Source organism: Equus caballus, chromosome 19, assembly GCF_041296265.1.
Source record: "Equus caballus isolate H_3958 breed thoroughbred chromosome 19, TB-T2T, whole genome shotgun sequence".
Classification (NCBI taxonomy): domain Eukaryota; kingdom Metazoa; phylum Chordata; class Mammalia; order Perissodactyla; family Equidae; genus Equus; species Equus caballus.
Window position 1 is genome coordinate 22904841 of NC_091702.1, and position 22022 is coordinate 22926862.

The 22022-nt window shown below is 35.4% G+C and overlaps 1 protein-coding gene across 50 annotated transcripts in view; it reads left to right on the plus strand.

Annotated features, from left to right (window-relative positions):
- Nucleotides 1-22022, plus strand: part of ECT2 (epithelial cell transforming 2) — a 108169-nt gene that overhangs the window by 37861 nt on the left and 48286 nt on the right. For 21 of the 50 annotated variants that reach the window (XR_011429027.1, XR_011429026.1, XR_011429029.1 and 18 more), the window contains 12 exons: nucleotides 1211-1362; nucleotides 2055-2134; nucleotides 2243-2335; nucleotides 3845-4027; nucleotides 8612-8701; nucleotides 9437-9544; nucleotides 10479-10552; nucleotides 11255-11385; nucleotides 11527-11642; nucleotides 11741-11803; nucleotides 13157-13379; nucleotides 17710-17846. Coding sequence is in view for 26 of the 50 variants with exons in the window: in XM_070243259.1 (XP_070099360.1) it covers nucleotides 1211-1362; nucleotides 2055-2134; nucleotides 2243-2335; nucleotides 3845-4027; nucleotides 8612-8701; nucleotides 9437-9544; nucleotides 10479-10552; nucleotides 11255-11385; nucleotides 11527-11642; nucleotides 11741-11803; nucleotides 13157-13379; nucleotides 17710-17846 (1450 nt within the window). In the remaining 24 variants the exon portion in view is untranslated. The remainder of the gene's footprint in view (nucleotides 1-1210; nucleotides 1363-2054; nucleotides 2135-2242; nucleotides 2336-3844; nucleotides 4028-8611; nucleotides 8702-9436; nucleotides 9545-10478; nucleotides 10553-11254; nucleotides 11386-11526; nucleotides 11643-11740; nucleotides 11804-13156; nucleotides 13380-17709; nucleotides 17847-22022) is intronic. The other 29 variants (XR_011429034.1, XR_011429035.1, XR_011429024.1 and 26 more) reach the window with 7 other exon arrangements.

Below are 22022 nucleotides of genomic sequence, written 5' to 3' on the forward strand. Positions count from 1 at the left end.
ACATGTACCTCCAGATAAAGATGAGCCCTCCTCTTTATATTTGTCCAATACTTGAAGATAATAAATGTATATAAAACCCCAGTTTGAATTGATGGCAGTCTATTCAACTTTTTCTTCATTCCCTTCTTGCTTAACTTTTCAACTCTTAAGTCCTGGAAACCTTTAAAAAAAAAAAAAAGATTTTGTTTCACAATCTAGAGTTATTGGTACTAACCCATGCATAATTGTTTTGTTAAATCTTTTAAAGAAGAGGCTTTTGTAAAGTAATGTGAAAATACAGATAAGGGAGCAATCCAATTACACATGAGAGGATCAGAGAAATCCACAGAGGATGAGTCAAGACTGGTGGGTTGGGGGTTGAAAGACATTCTAGGTGGAGAATTGAGCACTATTAAATGCAAGTAGGTGTGGAGTAAATTGTGATCTGTATTTGAAAAATTGTGGCTGGAGCATACAGTATTGTGGACTGGAGGAATTAGAGGAGAGGGGCAGAATAGGTAGGCTAGGACCAAATTGTAAACTGGATGGTAAATTTGGACTTGGTCATTATACGGAGGAGTGCTCCTGGGAGTTCTAAGCAGGGAAGTTATATGGTCACGTTTGTTTTTAGGACCATACCCCTGAAGACCCTGTGAAGAGTGACTTCTGAAGAAACTGGTGGCAGAGAAAGTTGTGTGGAGCTGTTGTATTTGACCAAGTGGCTATTGTGGCATTGAGCTTAGAGAAGATGGGCCAGGTCTCAGAGATACTTGAAATGGGATTGATTGGAATTTTGGTGAGGGTGAATGAGGTAGAGGAAAGAGGAAGGATGGATCTGGGTTTTGAGTGGGAGTTTTTAGGGCATGATGGTGGTATTATAAATGAATATAGGAAGAGAAATAGGTTGGCTGAGGGCAAAGATGTGGAGGAGACAGGTAGAATAATTATGAGTACGTTTTGAGTGTTCGTTCTATGTCACCTAATGTTCTGAGTACTTTTGATAAATTGTTTTTATGATATTCCTGTGAGTCAGGTATTATTATCTTTATTTTAACAGAAGAGGAAACTGAGGCCCAGAGAAGTTGAGTGATTTTCTTTGGTTCAGTTTTAAGAAAAATGGGTAATGATGCTTTTTATAAATTCTAGGTATAAAAGAAGAGCCCCTAATGCTTGTTTTTGCCCAACGATGGTATTTGTTTCATGTATTTTTATTCAAATTTTGTTTTTTCAGCCAACGTAGAAAAGTACAAACAATGGCTGACAATGCTGGATCAACGTCCTCTACTGAGAGGACGAGCTTGGCCGACTCTTCCATCTTTGATTCTAAGGTTACCGAAACTTCGAAGGAAAACTTGTTTGTTGGCTCTACTTCATATGTTGAAGGTAAATCTGTTATATGCTTTCAAGCACCAAATTGCTATTTCAATCCTAAACTTCCTGTCTAGTGACTTTCTTATGATTTAGCTGTTAAGCTAGAGTACAGGTATTCAGTCAATATTTGTTGACAGAAACTCCTTACACTATGTAGATGTTTGAGTATTGTTTGGATTAATGCTTCCCCACTTTGAGGGGAAGGCACCTTATTGTTGGATATTGCTTTTTGTGTATGTGACAGCAGTCTAGCTGCAACACAGTTGGCTAGAATATGTTCAGTTATGACTGGTTAGGTGAAGAGCCACTTCTTCCCTCACCACTGTGTGAATGGTCTTTCCTACGGTCGCATGCACTGTTGAAGAGGGTGACTCTGCAAGGTGGTGACTGCTCTGTGTGAATGGTTTTCCCTACGGTCGCATGCGCTGTTGAAGAGGGTGACTGTGCAAGGTGGTGACTGCTCTGTGTGGTTTGGGGGAGTGCTGATGTTTGTATACTCTGCTACAATATGTTTTCTCTTCCTCTAAAATGATATATGGCCACTTTCATTTTAATAAACTGGGAATTAAGTGATTTTAATTTTGGAGAATGTTATGATCTCAAACATGGAAAACATCCCAGATATAGCCAAAAAAGGGATTAGGAACTGCTGGTTTTGATGTTAGTACCTGATAAAGATATTTAAACATTTTTAATTTTAATAGAAGAAATGCCTCAAATTGAAACAAGAGTGATATTGGTTCAAGAGGCTGGAAAACAAGAAGAACTTATAAAAGCCTTAAAGGTATGGAGTTTTAGCTTTTAGTTTTTTTTAAAAAGCTATTTTTCTTCCATCACTGTGTAAATAAATTTATAGTTTTCTTTATCTCATACTTAAGTCTCTTTTCCACAGAGTGTTAAAATAATGGAAGTCCCTGTTATAAAGATAAGAGAAAGTTGTCCTGGAAAATCGGATGAAAAATTAATAAAAAGTATTGTTAATATGGTAGGTCAAGCATTTCATTGCATGCGGCATGCTGCACTTCCCTTGATTGTATTCTTATATTTCACTTATGGTGATTGGCCCTAAATTAGGCACACGGCATGTTTTGTGCACTATGGAGCTAGATGAATAGAAATTGTTTTGTATTTATTTTTAAAATTTGGGTTTTTCTGAAACCCCACACTATAGCTTATTGTAAATAATGAAATCCTTATAAAGTAATTTGGCATTGTTAAATTTAAATGATATACCATGTATTTACAAAGATCTGATACTTTTCTTTAAACTCTTCAGCCTTTTTCTCATTAATTTTATATTTATTCTAAATGCTTGCTTTATTTTCAAAATTATGTCACAATAATTGACAATCATCAGGGAATTTGCCTCAGCATATGAATATACCTGATTCTCTGTATCAGCTGTATTAGTTTGTGAGGGCTGCCGTAACAAAATACCACAGTCTGGGGCGGCTTAAACAACAAATGTATGTTCTTTCAGTTCCGGAGGCTAGAAGTCTAAGATCAAGGTGTTGGCAGGTTTGGTTTCTCTTGAGGACTCTATCCTTGGCTTGCAGGTGGCCTTTCTTCTGTGTGTGCACATCCCTGGTATCTCTTGTGTGTGCCCAGATTTATTCTTATAAGGACACGAGTCAGATTGGATTAGGGTCCATCCATGTGACCTCAATTAACCTGAAAGGGTGTATCTCCAAATACAGTTGCATTCTGAGGTACAGGGGGTTGGGGCTTCAGCATGTATTTTGGGGGTACATGATTCAGCCCATCCCATCAGCCTAGCAAATAAAGCTCAAATCATTTGCTGGCCCCATTCAGAATTTTCTTTTAAATGGTTCTGTTCTTTTTACACAGGAGTCATACAGGTACTTAAATATCTTCTTTTTTTGTAGATTTACAGTATAAGTGTTAAACAGTAACTTGCCTTTTTATATCCTACATTTGCCATGCTGCAAAGATATTTCACATCTTTCTATTTCCCTCATATATACTGAAATGATTAAGTTAATCTACATCCTTTTTGTAGATATTAAGTGCCGTAGTATTTTTTTCTGTTTTTCTGAGGACAGTTAATTTGGGCAGGAATAGTTATATGTATGGCGTCATTTCTTGGTCAGAATAAAAAGCAGTAGTGGATATCTTTCTAATGCATTCCATTATCAAAATGTATGTACTTAAAAGAATTCTTCATTCTTATTTTATATGCATACAAGATGATTTATAATGACTACCAACTTATGTCAGAAGCTTATGCCTTTATAATAATCTTCAAAATTTAAGATCTTAATGTGGATGGAGATATGTATACATAAAAATACAAATAAAGAAATATGGCTGTTGACTGTTAAGTAAATGCTCATTATTATATGATTTAAAACTTTGTATTTGTAGAACACTTAAATGTTGGTATTGAATTTTTTAGATCTTCTTTGGAGAGTTATATGAATTAATTTAATAACATATAAATTTTATTTCTAATAACTATATGAAAAAAATCAAGGAAATTAAAGTGCCCTTTGTAAAGATGGCATCAGTGGAAGAATTTGAAAGTTTGGATTCTCCAGAATTTGAAAATGTATTCATCGTCATGAACTTCCAGGATGCTGTCTTTAATGAGTTATACAAGAATGACTGTAGAGTTATTGGACCACCAGTTGTATTAAACTGTGCACAGAAAGGCGAGGTAAGAAAGAATATATGTTTGTAATGACTTTCCAAGGTTAAATTGTTATTAATGAATTTTTGAAAATTCATAAGGAAAAAAATTCCATTAATTGTTGAGAGTATGAAATATTTAGAATTGGCATAGTAGTGGCTACTCTAATATAGTCATTTAATTCTTTCTATTGTAATTTCAGTAGTGAAAGTCTAAGACCTTTAAAAGTTAAATAATAACTATATATTCGTGTGTGTGTATATATGTGTGTGTGTTTTTGTGTATATGTAAATTGTCTTAGTACCTACAGTGTCTTGGGAAGAAATAATTTGGGTTCCAGAAATGCATTCATAAACTTATTTTCTCTACACAGAATAGTTACTGCATTTCCATTTTTCTCAGTTGCTGCATGATTTAAAATTAGGGAAATTACATTAGCTTTTTGTTTTTATTTTTTTGAGGAAGATTAGCCCTGAGCTAACATCTGCTGCCAATCCTCCTATTTTTGCTGAGGAAGACTAGCCCTGAGCTAACATCTGTGCCCATCTTCCTCTACTTTATATGTGGGACGTGTACCACAGCATGGCTTGCCAAGTGGTGCCATGGCCGCATCCAGGATCCGAACCAGCGAACCCTAGGCCGTCAAAGAGGAATGTGCACACTTAACCGCTGCGCCACTGGGCCAGCCCCTTAGCTTTTTGCTTTTAAATAGCATTTCAATATAAGAGTTGTAATAGACTTAGTCCCTATTCTTTGGTTTTATTGCTATGTTTTTCCCATTCTTAAGCTTGTCTTATTAACTTAAAATTGCTTAGGTCATTGTGCATCTTTTATTGTAGACACTAATAATAAAGACATGATAATCTTCAATTCTCTCTTTTTTTAAAATTTTTATTGCATTAATGATAAGTTACAATCTTGTGAAATTTCAGTTATACATTATTGTTTGTCAGTCGTGTTGCAGGTGCACCCCTTCACCCTTTGTGCCCACCCCCCACTGCACCTTTCCCCTGGTAGCCACTAATCTGTTCTCTTTGTCTACATTTTTAAATTCCTCATATGAGTGGAGTCATACAGAGATTGTCCTCCTCTATCTGGCTTATTTCACTTAACATAATTCCCTCAAGGTCCATCCATGTTGTTGCAAATAGGACGATTTTGTTCTTTTTTATGGCTGAGTAGTATTCCATTGTATATGTATACCACATCTTCTTTATCCAGTCATCAGTTGATGGACACTTAGGTTGCTTCCACGTCTTGGCTTTTGTAAATAATGCTGAAATGCACATTGGGGTGCATAGGACTTTTGGAACTGCTGACTTCAAGCTCTTTGGATAGATACCCAGTAGTGGGATAGCTGGGTCGTATGGTAGTTCTATTTTTAATTTTTTGAGGAATCTCCATACTGTTTTCCATAGTAGCTGCACCAGTTTGCATTCCCACCAGTAGTGTATGAGGGTTCCTTTTTGTCCACAACCTCTCCAACGTTTGTTACTATTAGTTTTAGATATTTTTGTCATTCTAATGGGTGTAAGGTGATATCTTAGTGTAGTTTTGATTTGCATTTCCCTGATGATCAGCGAGGATGAGCATCTTTTCATGTGCCTATTGGCCATCCGTGTATCTTCTTTGGAGAAATGTTTGTTCCTGTCTCCAGCCCATTTTTTGATCAGGTTGTTTGATTTTTTGTTGTTGAGTTGTGTGAGTTCTTTATATATTATGGATATTAAGCCTTTGTTGGATGTATGACTTGCAAATATTTTTTCCCAGGTAGTGGGTTGTTTTTTTGTTTCAATCCTGTTTTCATTTGCCTTGAAGAAGCTCTTTAGTCTGATGAAGTCCCATTTGTTTATTCTTTCTATTGTTTCCCTTCTCTGAGAAGACATGGTGTCTGAAAGGATCCTTTTAATACTGGTGTCAAAGAGTGTAGTGCCTGCATTTTCTTCTAGAAGCCTTATAGTTTCAGGTCTCACCTTAGGTCTTTGATCCATTTTGAGTTTATTTTGGTGAAAGGTGAGAAGGAATGGTCAATTTTCATTCTTTTCCATGTGGCTTTTCAGTTTTCCCAGCACCGTTTGTTGAAAAGAGTTTCTTTTCTCCATTGTGTGCCCTCAGCTCCTTTGTCGAAGATTAGCTGTCCATAGACGTGTGGTTTTATTTCTGGGCTTTCAATTCTGTTCCATTGATCTGTGCACCTGTTTTTGTATCCATACTGAGCTGTTTTGATTACTGTAGCTTTGTAGTATGTTTTGAGGTCAGGGATTGTGATTCCTCCCGTTTTGTTCTTTTTTCTGAGGATTGCTTTAGCAATTCGGGGTCTTTTGTTGCCCCATATGGATTTTAAGAGTCTTTGTTCTAATTCTGTAAAGAATGTCATTGGGATTCTGATTGGGATAGCGTTGAATCTGTAGATTTCTTTTTTTTCTTTTTTTAAGATTTTTTTATATTTTTTCCCTCTTTTCTCCCCAAAGCACCCCGGTTCATAGTTGTATATTCTTCGTTGTGGGTCCTTCTAGTTGTGGCATGTGGGACGCTGCCTCAGTGTGGTTTGATGAGCAGTGCCTTGTCCGCGCCCAGGATTCGAACCAACGAAACACTGGGCTGCCTGCAGCGGAGCGCGCGAACTTAACCACTCAGCCACGGGTCCAGCCCCTGTAGATTTCTTTAGGTAGAATGGACATTTTTAACTATGTTTATTTTTCCAATCCACGTACGTGGAATGTCTTTCCACCTCCTTATGTCGTCATCCAGTTCTCTCAGAAAGGCCTTGTAATTTTCATTGTATAGGTCCTTCACTTCCTTAGTTAAATTTACCCCGAGGCATTTTATTCTTTTTGTTGCGATTGTGAATGGTATTGTGTTCTTGAGTTCTTTTTCTGTTAGTTCATTATTAGAATATAGAAATGCTACTGATTTATGCAAATTTATTTTATAGCCTGCAACTTTGCTGTAGTTGTTGATTACTTCTAAGAGTTTTCCAATGGATTCTTTGGGGTTTTCTATATATAAGATCATGTCGTCTGCAAACAGCAAGAGTTTCACTTCTTCCCTCCCTATTTGGATTCCTTTTATTCCTTTTTCTTGCCTGATTGCTCTGTCCAGGACCTCCAGTACTATGTTAAATAAGAGTGGTGATAGAGGGCATCCTTGTCTCGTTCCTGTTTTCAGGGGGATGGCGCTCAGTTTTTGCCCATTGAGTATGATGTTGGCTGTGGGCTTGTCATATATGGCCTTTATTATGTTGAGGTAGTTCCGTTCTGTGCCCATTTTGTTCAGAGTTTTTATCATAAATGGCTGTTGGATCTTGTCAAATGCTCTCTCTGCATCTATTGAGATGATCATATGGTTTTTATTCCTCAGTTTGTTGATGTGGTGTATCACGTTGATTGATTTGTGGATGTTGAACCATCCCTGTGTCCCTGGTATGAATCCCACCTGATCATGATGTATGATCCTATTGATGAATTGCTGAATTCTGGTTGCCAAAATTTTGTTTAGAATCTTTGCATCTATGTTCATCAGCGATATTGGCCTGTAGTTCTCTTTTTTCGTGGTGTCCTTGTCAGGCTTTGGTATCAGCATGCTGTTGGCCTTGTAGAATGTGTTAGGAAGTGTTCCATCCTCCCTAATTTTTTGGAATAGCTTGAAAAGGATAGGTATTAAATCCTCTCTGAAAGTTTGGTAGAATTCCCCAGGAAAGCCATCTGGTCCTGGGGTTTTAATCTTTGGGATGTTTTTGATTGCTGTTTCAATCTCTTTCCTTGTGATTGGTCTGTTCAGATTGTCTGCTTCTTCTTGAGTGAGCTTTGGGAGATTGTAGGAGTCCAAGAATTTATCCATTTCCTCTAGGTTATCCATTTTGTTGGCATATAATTTTTCCTAGTATTCTCTTATAATCCGTTGTATTTCTGCAGAGTCTGTTGTTATTTCTCCTCTTTCATTTCTGATTTTGTTTATTTGAGCTTTCTCCCTTTTTTTCTTTGCAAGTCTGGCTAGGGGTTTGTCAATTTTACTTATCTTCTCAAAGAACTCGCTCTTTGTTTCATTGATCCTTTCTGCCACCTTTTTCCTTTCAATAGCATTTATTTCTGCTCTGATTTTTATTATTTCTCTCCTGCTAAAGGTTTGGATAGAAATATTTTATGTTTAGGGGCCGGCCCCGTGGCTGAGTGGCCCAGGGTTTTGCCTGTTCCGATCCTGGGTGTGGGCATGGCACTGCTTGTTGGGCTGTGCTGGGGTGGCGTCCCACATAGTACAGCCAGAGGCACTCACAACTAGAATGTGCAGCTATGTACTGCGGGGCTTTGGGGAGAAGAAAGGGGAAAAAAAAAAGAGATTGGCAACAGATATTACCTCGGTACCAATCTTTAAAAAAAATTTGTTTTATTTGCCAATAATAAGGTGTGTTTAGATTATATGTATCAACTATGATTTGGGAATCATGTGAAAATCTTTTATTGTGAAACTTGCACTCTGTTTTTTTGTTGCATATTGAAAAATGCAAGTAATTTTTTGATTGGCAAGAGGGGGAAATATATTTAACTTGAGAAAGATGTGTTCTATTTTCTACTATAAAGAAAGCTCACACATTTAAAATTGTTGTATCCTCAGCCCTTGCCATTTTCATGTCGCCCACTCTATTGTACAAGCATGATGAATCTCACACTTTGCTTTACTGGATTCAGGAAGAAAGAAGAACTAGTAAGTATCTTAAAACATTCTATTCAAAGAATAATTTTCTACAGCAAAATCAATTTAAGTGGCATCTTTTTGGTAGTTGTATTATGGTTTTATTTAAAAAATCTTGAAGGAGAAATTACTATGAATATATCAAGTTTTAAATGTTACCAAGAAACATTCTGAAGAGCCTTGTAAAGACACAAGTGTTTTGTCTAGGATGGCTGGCCTATAAATTAACAGCAAAATTTCATAACTATGTCATCTGTTTAAACTATCTTTTTGTTATGTACCACATCAACCACATTATTTGAAATTTTTATTTACACATTGCAATTTTTTGTTATGCAAGTCCATTCTTAAAGTATTCTCATTACCCTAGAGAATTCATGGAAACTTTTTCTGATTCATAAAATTTTCTATGTTAGAGCTAAGGGGATATTACTCTAATTTTGTGGGAAGCATCTTAGTGTCATGTAACTTGATGTTAAGAAAATAATAAGTTATATGAAAGCTAGTTTAATTAACTTTTTTTGTGTGATCATCTTTACTAGCTTATTGCTATGTATAATTTTGCCTGTGCCAGTAAGGCAAATGAATTTTTAATTTTTTGACATAAAATTTATATCTCTATAAAAATTCTTATATGTACTCTTATGAATGGAAAGTATTCAGTAAATGCTAAATGAATTGTAAACATCGTTTAAAATTTTCTTCAAATTAATCATAAAGACAATATTGCTTAATTTTTCTTTTGAGGTCAGATTAGTGACATTGGTCCATCACATGGGTGGAGTTATTCGAAAAGATTGCAATTCAAAAGTTACACATTTGGTGGCAAATTGTACGCAAGGTGAAAAATTCAGGGTATGTAAACTTGGTTGTTTTTTGTATTTCAATATACCATTATTTGGGATGGATTTATTAATAGCACTCTCATCTATTTCTCCCACAAGTTATTAATGATCAGAAATTCAATTTTTGCTGTATGTATATTTAGCGCAAATTTTAATTCATAGGATTATGGTCCCGTAGGTTTTAAGGAAGCAATGGATCTTGAGTTAGGTCTTGAAAGATGAGTAGGACTGTGGAGGATGGTAGATGGATAACATTTCAGACAGATGAATAATATTACTGTGAGCATTGTGAATGAGGAGGTCAGAAAGTGACGAGAGTAAGTATTTCACTCTTGTCTAAGTGGTCTTTATAAAAACAGAGCAATGTTCTTATAAAACAATTCTAAGATTTAACTTGTGAAAATTAGAACAGGAGAAAAGTACTTTTATTAGGGTTAAAATCTTAGTTTAAGATTGCACTTGAATATCTTAAAAGAGTTTATCACTTTGTTCTCACTCTCTGTCAGTGTATTTATGTGCAAATGGTAATTTTAGGGTAATCTTGAATTCCTGGGAGGTATACTCTCCAATTTATAACTAAATGTAACTTAATCAGATGTTTTCTTCTGTAGTACTGTCTTAGGGGTCAGTGCTTCTAAGGAAGTAAACATGAAGAAAGGAGAAATAGAAATATAATAAAGATGAACTTAACTTCAGAGATAAATTTATTTAAAATAAAATAAGGAAATGGTTTTGACATCATGGAACTTGTTTTAAAGTATTTTAACCTAAGCTGTATGATTGAAAGACAGTTTTTTGTGTTAATTTTTCTTTAATTTTGTTACAAAGCAGATGAACAATGATCTAAAACTGTGCAAAAAAAGTATGTGTATCATTGCTTAGAATTTCTATGAATATAGTTATTTAAGGTAAAAATTCATTATAATTAATGTTTGCATTTTTAGATTGCTGTGAGCTTGGGTACTCCAATTATGAAGCCAGAATGGATTTATAAGGCTTGGGAAAGGCGGAATGAACAGTAAGTGTTTAGAAATTCTGTAGTTCATTATGTGAAAAAAACGTACTATCTTATAAAGGTAAACTCAATTACCCAAAACCCTAAATTCGTAGATAGTATAGCAAAAATGAATTTAGTTTTTGCATAGCTTAGGGAATAAAGTCTAAGATGAGCAAAGTTATAAAAAAATTATGAAAATTGAAAAACACCTGTGTTATCTTTGGACTTCACCTTGTGAAATAATTTTGATTATCACAAACATTCTAAAATTATTAGTTAATAGCTTAATGCATCTGGATGTTTAGATTGTGTTGTATTTTTGTCTTATTTTGTTTGGTTACATTTTAAGTGGTGGTTGCAATTTATAACCTCGTTAAGCTTTCCAACCTCATAATTCCTTGCTGTCGTACTTCATCATTAGTTAAGATTTCACGAAACTATAGAACGTCTGGAAGACATAAAAGTTCATGTACAGAGCAGAGGTTTGCATCTTGTAAAGATTACCCATGATCAGATTTTGTCAGAAGTTTCTTCTGGGATGACTGAGGACACAGTGGTATTTTTTAAACTGAAGTTTTTGTGAGCATTTCAGGACCAGATGCAAAATATTTTCAATAAATAGATTATGATAAAGCCTTGAGAATTACTGTAGATTTATACATGGATATACCTAGTTTGGAATTTAAGTTAAGCTGGTTTTAGAAGAGTGTATTTTGTTTTTAGGGATTTTTGTGCATCAGTTGATGACTTTAGAAATGATTTTAAAGTTCCTCCATTTCAAGATTGCATTTTAAGTTTCCTGGGATTTTCAGATGAAGAGAAAACCAATATGGAAGAAATGACTGAAATGCAAGGTAGAATTTAGCATAATTTAAAAGTTATATGTATTTTATTTCCAACTTCGGCTTAATCACTTCCTGGTGAATATGCCTCTTTAAAAATTTGGGTTTGGAGATAGTTTGGCTTCTTTATGCTTGTATGCATTCCTTTTTTAGGAGGTAACTATTTACCAGTTGGAGATGAAAGATGCACTCACCTTGTAGTTGAAGAGAATATAGTAAAAGAACTTCCATTTGAACCTTCGAAGAAGCTTTATGTTGTGAAGCAAGAGGCAAGTAATTCTAGAATGAGATTGCTTTTTAAAAAATATTACTAGTAGCCTTTCTGAGAAACTAAATTCTTAATTAAAATGTTCTTTCTCTCACCTAGTGGTTCTGGGGAAGCATTCAAATGGATGCCCGAGCTGGAGAAACTATGTATTTATATGAAAAGGTATGCTTTTTTTGTCCCTTAGTCATTTGTCCTGTGACCTTGATTGTATAAAGATGATGGTCCATCCCAAATGAGCATGGTATAATTAGCATACGGTCAGCTTTTATATCATCTTTAGGAGTTTCAGAATAAACAATTGGATATTGAATAATAGTCTTAGGCTATGTAGATTTAAGTGAAACTATTCAGTGTAATGGACATTACTTTACTCTAATATATGTTAATTCTGTGCTAATTCTTGGTGATACCGTTATGAGCAATAACATCCCTATCTTCAGAAACTTAGAACCTTAAGGGTTCTAAGTAGATATACAAACAGGTACAGTGCAGAATGATATTTACTGTGATCAGTATGTGCTAGTATTCTAACTAGCCTCACTCTGAGAGACTCAGGCAGGGTTCAAAAGAGCAGATAAATGTTGAGCCAACTTATTAGGCTAAGCTGGTAAGGAAATTCAAGTTAGACAGCAGGTGGGGGAGGCTACGAAAGCTTGAAAGTACAATAAAATGGCAAGTAGTTTAGTACAGCTTTAGAAAAGAGTATGGGAAAGAAGGCCAACAGATGAAGCTAACTAGGTAGGCAGAACCAAGAAGTTTTTAATGTGTTGAAGAGTTTGGATTTTATCATATAAGTATTGGGAGTCATTGAAGAATATTAAGGGGAGAGATGTCATTAAAAAAATGACTAGTAGTAGAATGTAGGCAAGAAAAATCCAGTCTTCATGCTGAGTCTTGGTGAAGAGTAGTATTATTCACCACAATGTGGCATAAAGGTATAGAAGCAGGCTTTAGGGGAAATTTACTTTTGAATGGAATGTTGAAGATGAGGTGTGGATTTAGTATGTTTCTATAAAATCTAAATAGGTACTATATTGTGTTCTCTTCTGACTCTTCTGTTCTCAGTGTAAGGTTCTTAATATAAAGTTTAAAAAAATGCTTTAGGTTATGGGAGAGACCTCTTAAAATCAAGCATTATTTGACGAATATTGGCGAGTGTTATGTCCAGGTACTGTGCTGAATGCTAGGGATACAGTGAACAAAATACGAGTGGTCCCTGCCCTCCTGGAGTTTATGACCTAATGGGGCAGTAGACAGTAGGCCAGCTTACAGATGAATGTGTACTGGTGAGAGTGCTATGAAGAAAAGGAGTGAGGTGCTGGGGCTTAGACAATTACATTGGTCCCTTGACTATCATGTTTTATGAGGCTTCTGAATTACCTGGCAGAGTGTATAGTTGTAGAATTATTGTGCAAAATCCAGATTTTGTCAGACTCATAAATATATTTTTCTTTTGTTTCTGTCTCAGTAAAGAGCCATGGAAGTAAAATTGAGCTTTTGTGCTTTTCATTGCAGGCTAATACACCTGAGCTCAAGAAATCAGTGTCACTGCTTTCTCTAAATACACCAAACAGCAATCGCAAAAGACGTCGTTTAAAAGAGACACTTGCTCAGCTTTCGAGAGAGACAGACATGTCACCTTTCCCTCCCCGTAAGCGTCCGTCTGCTGAACATTCCCTTTCTATAGGATCACTCCTAGATATCTCCAATACACCAGAGTCTAGCATTAACTATGGAGGTAATTCACATTTTTAAAAATTCATCTTTACAATTTAGTGGAATGGTATGATTAATAGAATATTGATAGATCCCTACTATAGTAAATATGAAAGGCTCTGCTTTTAACTACCTTTCTTCTAGAGGAGAAAAGGCACATGAAAATGCTTCCATTTAATGGTCTTTAGTATATGCTAAGTTCTTAATATTTTGAGTATTTATAACTTTTTTCATTACCCCTATTTTACAAATGACTAGACTGAGGATAGAGAAGTCACTTGTCTAGGGTCACACAGCTAGAAAGTGATAGAGCTGTTCAAAGAGCAGATTCTTAACACTAGCTAAAAAAAAGTCACATAGGATGTCACATGCTTTATGGAGAAAATAGGTACAATGAAGTCAGGGGAGGGTGAGTTCAATTTGTCCTCAACTGATACAGGAAGGCTCGTACAATTAACTCTTCTCTCTTGATCATCCATTTTTCCCTCTATTTTTGTTTTTTTTCTGTACATAAATATGTTGTGTTTTCTAGATTTAAGAAACAATCAAAACCTCCCCCTTGACCCCATGACCCTCTCCATTTACTATCCCATTTCCCTCTTCCATTTCACATGAGTATTCTTCAGAAAATTACCTTGATCCATCATCTCAATTCCTTGCTTTTTCATTCTGTTTTCAACCCATTCCAATTGAACTTCAGTCCCTACTATGTGAAATTGCTCTTGCTGGGGAGACTGACAGTTTTTAGGCAATCAGTAGCATTCAACACATGAACAGCTCCTCCTTCCTGGATGCATTTTTTTCTCTTGGCTTGTGTGTACATCACTCATTTCTCATTCTTCTTTGCCTAACTTCTCTCTCCACCTCTACATGTTTAATGTTATTCCTAAGTTATTCTCTATTGTATTCTCCCTAAATGATCTCATTTAATTCTATGGCTTCAAAAATCTTTTAATGCTGATGACTTCCAAATTTGTCTTCTCTGTCTAACTGCCTGCTCGATACCAGCCTTGTTCATGTCTAATACACATCTCAAACTTAACATAATCAAATTAGAACTCCTGGTTCTGTCTACCACTCTTAGCTCTATTCCTTTGTCACCCTTTAATCAGCCTTTTCTATAAAAAAGATCTCTCTTAGAGATTGCAGTGTTATTCTAAGTGGTCTTTTTATATCCATATTTGCCTTTCTACGTGCAGCACTTAGGTCTCTAAAAGTATATAAATTAGATCATGCCACTCCTCTGCTTAACGTCATTCGGTAGCTTTGTATTACTATAGCTTTCAAGTATGTAATCCTTTCTCACCTACCTCTAAGCTTTTGTGGTATCCTACTCTCCAATAATGTTCTCTAAGCCTCAGTCGCACTATCTTTCTGATTGTTCAAATATTTCTACTACATCCATACCTCAGGAACTTTATACTTGCTCTCTCTGCCTTAAAGAAATCTTACTAGGTTCTCTATAAAGTTAAGTCCCTGTTCTACCACTGCTTCTGACTAACTCATTACCTGGTTGTCTTCACTAGTAATCACTGTTAGGAATTATGTTTTTTGTTTATTTCTTTATTATTTTATTTGCTTCACCAGAATGTAAGCTTTAAGAGAACAAGAACCTTGCCTATCTTATCCTCTGCTTTATTCCCAGTGCCTAGTGTAGGTACCCACTAAATATTCATGGAAGGAATTGAAAGTCAATTTAAGGTAGGCCCAGGAAACTAAGGTGGATTTGAGAATATATGAGGAGCAGGAATAGAGATAACAGTATATAAATTGAATTTCTAGGAAATAGTGAACAGGTCAGTTTTCTTGGAATATGGAAGAGTAATAGTTAAATTAGAAAGTTAATTGAGCCTAATATTAGGGGACTTTGAAATCAGACAGATATATCTGAACTGTGTATTTTCATCAACAAAGAACTTTAGAAACTCTTAAGCAGCAGAGTAATTGATTGAATATATAGTTTGTAGTGGATTATTCTGAAGAATGATTAGGAGGAAGGCAGTTTAGAGATAGCTGAGCCATGAAGTGATAAGGCCCTGAACCTAGGGTTGGTGATGGTTGGAAAGAAATAAGAAATGCTGGGGAAATATTGATAGAATGGAGTGATAGGAAGGGAATAAGAGGAGATGACGGCAAAGTATTAAATGGAAGAAATGTTACCTTGGCAAAAATAGGACGTTTATGTTTTGGAGGAATATAGTGAAGTTTTAGGGAAAATCTAGGTTAAATTGAGATGGAAATGTCCTGTAGGCATTTGGAAAAGTGGAACCAGGTTCTTGGGCAGGGGAATATGGTTAGATACAGAGACCTGAGAATTTACTGGTTCTATAATCATGGTGGACTCAAGGGACTAGGAGTGGTAGGAGCTGATCATAAAGGACTGAAACCTGAATATGCAGTTTAGTGGACAAGAGAAGAAAAATGAACCACTAAGAAAACAGACATGACAACTATACTAATGTACCAGGTACTCTATGTAGTAGAATCCCCAGTCTGTAGATCACTGCCTACAGACAATAATTAAATTTGTATCAGCATATGTCAGTTTTTTCCCCTTGAAGCATCCTGTAATGGTCGAGGCTCCTGGGTCTGGTGAGAATAGCCTGGATTATGTATGACAAGTGGGAAATTCTTTGGAGTCAGTTATCTTTAAAAAGCCTTCAAAACTCCATAGTACACATGCTGGTTTTAGTAGTGCTTAAAGTTACCATTGAGTAAAATTGGTATGCTGAGACTCTATTGCCTTCATTCCTTTTCCTATTGAAAAGCTTTCTATTAGGAGTTTCTGTAATAGCGTTGAAATATTGTAACCATATTAATAGTAAGAAAATGTATTTTAAGATTATATGAAATTTCATTTTTTAAAAAATTTTTCTTAAAATGCATATAAAATATACTAATGCATCCTCCTTCCACTTTGGGTTGGACTGGATTTTTTTAAAAAAAATTGTTTTTGTTTTTTTGCTGAGGAAGATTAGCCCTGAACTAACATCTGTTGCCAATCTTCTTTTTTTGCTTGAGGATGGTTAGCCCTTAGCTAGCATCTGTGCCAGTCTTCCTCTGTTTTTTTATATGTGGATCACCGCCACAGCATGGCTGACACGTGGTGTAAGTCTGTGCCTGGGATCCAAACCTGGGAACCCAGGCTGCTGAAGCGAAACACACTGAACTTAACCACTAGGCCACGGGGCTGGCCCCTGGACTGGATGTTTTATTTTATAAGATACTTTGAACTAACAAAGAACTTGCAATTGATGTTGGAGATTTTTGAGGGAGGCTTTCTCTGTATATACACGAAAAGTTTTTCATTATTCTATTTGTGTAATCATCACAACCTTTTCCTCCTTTTTCAACTTAAATATTTTTATATGTTGCTTTCTATTTTATTATTTAAGCTTTTTATTTTGAAAACATTTCAGGTTGCAAAAATAGTATAAGGATTCCTGTACTCAGATTTCCCAAATGGAAATAATCTGCTATTTGCTTTAGCATTCGTTCTCTCTTTTTTTCTACACACACACACGTAGTTTTTATATCTGTGGTGTTTGAGAGTAAGTTGCAGATGATATGCCTTTCCCTCTAAATACTTAAATTTATATTTCGCAAAATTTGAGGATGTTTCTTAGGTAACTACGGTACAAGTATTGTAATTAGGAAATTAACATTAATACTATGATCTACTCTATAGACCTTCAAATTTTACCAGTTGTTTCATTAATGCCCTAATGTCTTTTTTTTCTTTTGAGAAAGATTAGTCCTGAGCTAACATCTGCCAGTCCTCTTTTTGCTGAGGAAGACTGGCCCTGAGCTAACATTTGTGCCCATCTTCCTCTATTTTATATGTGAGATGCTTGCCACAGCATGGCTTGACAAGCGGTGCATAGGTCCACACCCAGGATCTGAACCAGCCAGCCCCGGGCCGCCAAAGCAGAGCACATGAACTTAACCGCTGTGCTACTGGGCTGGCCCCATGCCCTAATGTCTTTTTCAGCAAAAGAAAATAGTATTTTTTTCTGGTTTAGGATACAATTCAGGATCACATATTGTTATCTCTCCCTAGTCTCTTCTAACCTGGATCAGTGTCTTGATCATTCTTTGTCTTTAATGACCTTGCCATTTTTGAAGAGTTCGGGCCATTTGTTCAGTAGAATGTGAATTTGGAGTCATTGGTATTTTTGACCATTATTTTTTTCTGGCCTTATCCTGTAAGGAAATTATACTTTAATGAAAATCTGTATGGTGGTATATTTATGAGAGTAGGTATCCTTCTCTTTCTTTCTGTTAAATCTGTACAGTGTTTGGTACTTATATCTGGCTTCCGTTTTAAATCTTTCCTTCTTTTTACCTTTTAGAAACCCCAAAGTCCTGTACTAAGTCTTCTAAAAATTCCACTCCAGTTCCCTCAAAGCAGTCAGCCAGGTGGCAAGTTGCAAAAGAGCTCTATCAGACTGAAAGTAATTATGTAAATATATTGGCCACAATCATTCAGGTAAGAGTTTGGTTGCAAAGTGATCTCTGTTCCAGTGTTCTTAAGAAATCTGAGATGTTATTTCTTACAAGAAAATTATGTAAGCATAGAATTTGAACATAGATATTAAAAATGAAAATGTGTGACAGAAACTGCTGTTAGAGAAATGCCCTAGTAATAGTAGCTTTATTCATGCAAAAATAGCACCATTTTTTATAGTGACTTTAAAGAGGGAAGGATCCTCAGTAGATGCTCTTAGAGCGGACTGAGTTTGATGCTGCGTTTATATTTATATTTGGAAGTGGTAGGTAAGTTTCTGAAAGTATGTGTTCCAGAGTCATTGCTTTCTGTAGTACTGTATATCTGTGAAAAAGCAGGAGCCACGAAGCATAGCACTATGGATGTCAGTAATTTTTTCCAATAATTCTTTTGTGTCAAGTTTTCTTAAAGTATGCAGTGGTTAGTCATAAATAAATGTTAACTCATTACTTACCAATATTAAATGTACTATGAAGTGATTTCTGAAGAAAAACAATTCTGATGAGTCCCTGTAAGATGTTTGAAGAAGATATTAAGGAATCAACCAAAATTCTAAGTTCTGAAAAACACAGTAACAGAACATTATTTGGAATCTGTAGAAAGAAGGAATAAATTTGTTTTAGGTGATGAAGGAGAGAGTTTGTCAGAAAAATAAAGTTCATACCAGTAAGCTTGTCTTTGAATAGAAAAATGATAGGGAGTTTCTGTTTGTGTTTGATTTTTGACTGACCTCTATCTGAGTTCTTAATTTAACTCCTTGGAGTCCAATAGAATAACCTGTAGTTGCTGTGCCATCGATAGAGTGCATGGTTAAGAAATGGAAAGACTTCTTTGTTGGTAATCATGGAGAGGTTATTCTTCACAGTTAATTTGTTTAGCAATAGTCAGGGTTTTATGAGGCCCTCTGCTGTTTTAAAGTTCACTTGTTTCAAGTCAGCTTTGCTTTTCTTCCTCAAGGGAAATCATCCTAGATGAGTTTCTTACTGAAGTTTTTATAGTCAGCCAAAATGTAGTTGTGTAGCAGACAATCCCTTTTGGTGTATACTGTTCATGTACTTCCATAGCATTTATTACCTAGAAATGTAAATCCTTTCAGACCACGGTAAATGCACTGGAGTTTCAGAATTTTAATTTGCGTATCAATTAAATTCACTAAAACTCCTTTTAAAAAAGCTCTTGGAATTATTAGACTGTAGACAAAAAGTTTCATATCGTTATGCTTATTATAAACTCACCTAAGGTTTTATTTAAAAAATTGTGGTCTAGGGGCCGGCCCCATGGCTGAGTGGTTAAGTTTGTGGGCTCTCCTTTCGCAGCCCAGGGTTTCCCTGGTTCAGATCCTGGGCACAGACATGGCACCACTCATTAGGCCTTGCTGAGGCTACCTCCCACATAGCACAACCAGAAGGACTTAAAACTAGAATTTACAACTATGTACTAGCGGTCTTTGGGGAGAAGAAGAAAGAAAGAAAAACAAAGAAGATTGGCAACAGATTTTGGCTCAGGTGCCAATCTTAAAAAGAAAAAAAGATTGTGGTCTAAATTCATAATATTTTTCTCTTTTAAGCTTTGCTTTAGGACTAATGTGTTCTTTTTTTTAAAAAATTGGATTTGGAATAACTTTAGCCCCCAAAGTAAATATCCCGAACCTTCTTTATTTATTCTATGTAATACTTGGGTGCCTATTAATATAAAGTATTGTGCCAGGTGATAAAGAGGATTCCTGTTTTAAAGGAGCTTTGACTGGAAGAGGACATAAAACATGCATACCTAATTATAATACCAAGTAGAGGGTTATGAACATCATGGGGGAGGTTTATTTAGGTATTTCGAGATTTATGAAGTAAGAGGTGTACTCTCTTTCAGCTTAGAGAAGATGTTGGGCTGGAGTTTTCGATAGGTTGAAAGTTGGAACGAGCATCATAAAGAAGATAAAAATTGAAGTGAATTTTAAAGTTATGAGTATGATTGGTACATAGAATATGCATGGGAAGTGTATTTGAGATTGCACAAACAATACAGACAACTGAAGATGTGTATTATTCAAGGTGTTTTGAGTGGTCCAGTGGGATTAGAGTTTAGGGTGGGGTGTGGATACAGTGAGAGTTGAGGTAAAACTGCCCCTGTCAGACCGGAGAAGGCCTTTGTCTAGTGTTCTTTGTCTTCTGTAAGCTATAGGAGAATTTTAGATGGAAAGGGAAAGATGACATCATCTGACTTATATTTTAGACAGATAACTTAGTTCACTTTGAAGGAGGTATTGAAGAGGGGAGATTGTGGGGGCAAGGAGGCCAACTTGGAGGTTATTTCAGCAGTCTTGGTTAGAGATTTTGGGGACCTGAACTTCTTAGGATATTAGCAAAAATGAAAAAGGATAGATTTGAGAAATACTGGAAAGGTAGAATCAATAGTTTTTGGCTATCTAGTTTTATATGGAGGATTAAACAGAACTCTTTACGATAGTTTAAGATGTCTTAAGACTACTGAGAGATTTTAATGAAGCTTGATGTATTTTCGTTGTCTGAATATTTTTGTGTAGGATTTTTACTTAAATGTTGCCTGGATAAAGGAATGTTTATAAATGATTACAAATATCTTTGAAACCTCTATTGTTTTTTCCTGTTCCCATTTCTTTCCCTCCGCTCGGAGATAATCATTATCCAGAATTTTGTGCTTGTCATTTCCCTTTGTGTAGGAAAACAAATTATATAAATGTAACCATATTTATATATTTTTATTGCCTTGCATTTTTCCACTTGATAGAAATATTCTTGACACATCTGTGTTGTTGTATGTAGCTGTAATTCATTTTCCTGTATGAATATGTCAGTTTATTTAACTTTTATTATTTATTTATTTTTTTGCTTGAGGAAGATTGGCCCTGAGCTAACATCTGTGCCAGTCTTCCTCTATTTTGTATGTGGATTGCCACCACAGCATGGCTGTCAATGAGTGGTGTAGGTCTGTGCCCAGGAACTGAAGTAGTGTCTAACTTTATAAGAAACTGTGAAACCTTGTTTCAGAGGGGCTATACAATTTTGCATTTCCACCAGCCATGTGTGAGAGTTCCAGTTGCTCACACCCTCAGCAGTACTTAATATTATCATTTTTTTATTTTAGCAATTTAAATAGGTGTGTAGAGATCCCATTGTGGTTGATTTTCATTTCTATAATAACTAATGATGTTGAACATCTATTCTTGGCCGTATATGACATCTGTAAATATTTTTTGTTGAAATAACTGTAATTTTTCCCATTTTTAATTGGGTTGTTTCCTTTATGAGTTCTGAGAATTCTTTATATATTTTGGTTTCCTTTCTGAGTTCTGAGAATTCTTTATATATTTTGGATACTAGTCCTGTGTCAGATATATGATTTGCAAATATTTTTTCCTAGTCTATAGCGTGTCTTCTCATTCTAAGTCTTTGCAGAGAAAAAGTTTTTAATTTTGATGAAGTCCAATTTATTACTTTTTTTCTTTTATAGATCCTACTTTTGATTTCATATTTAAAAACTCTTTACCTAAGTCTGAATCAGAAGATTTTCTCCTATGTTTTTTTCTAAATGTGTCATACTTTTAGATTTTTTGTTTAGGTCTGTGATCCATTTTGAGTTAATTTTTGTGTAAGGTGTTATATTGAGGCTGAGGTTCATTTTTTTGCCTGTGGCAAGTCCTGTTTTACTACCATTTGTTGAACAACTAGCCCTCCTCATTTGAATTGCTTTTGCACCTTTGTCAAAAATTATTTGGCCATATTTTCGTGGGTTTGTTTCTGGGCTTTATTCTGTTCTGTTGATCTTGTATGTTTCTCCTTTCTCCAGTACCACACAGTCTTCAATACCGCAGCTTTATAGTAAGAAGTTACTTTGCCTTTCCATATGCATTTTTAGAATCAGTTTTCTTTATCTACAAAATCCTGGAATTTTGAGAGGCATTGGGTTAAATCCGGAGATCACTTTGGGAGAGAACTGACATTCTTACTGTGTTGAGTCTTTAATTTATGACCATATGTCTTCATTTATTTATGTCGTCTTTGATTTGTTTCATCAGCATTCTGATGTGGTTTTCAGCTTCATGTACATGTTTTATTACATTTATACTTATTTTAATTTTTTATTGTAGGTGGAACTACTTTTTTTTTTTTTAAAGATTTTATT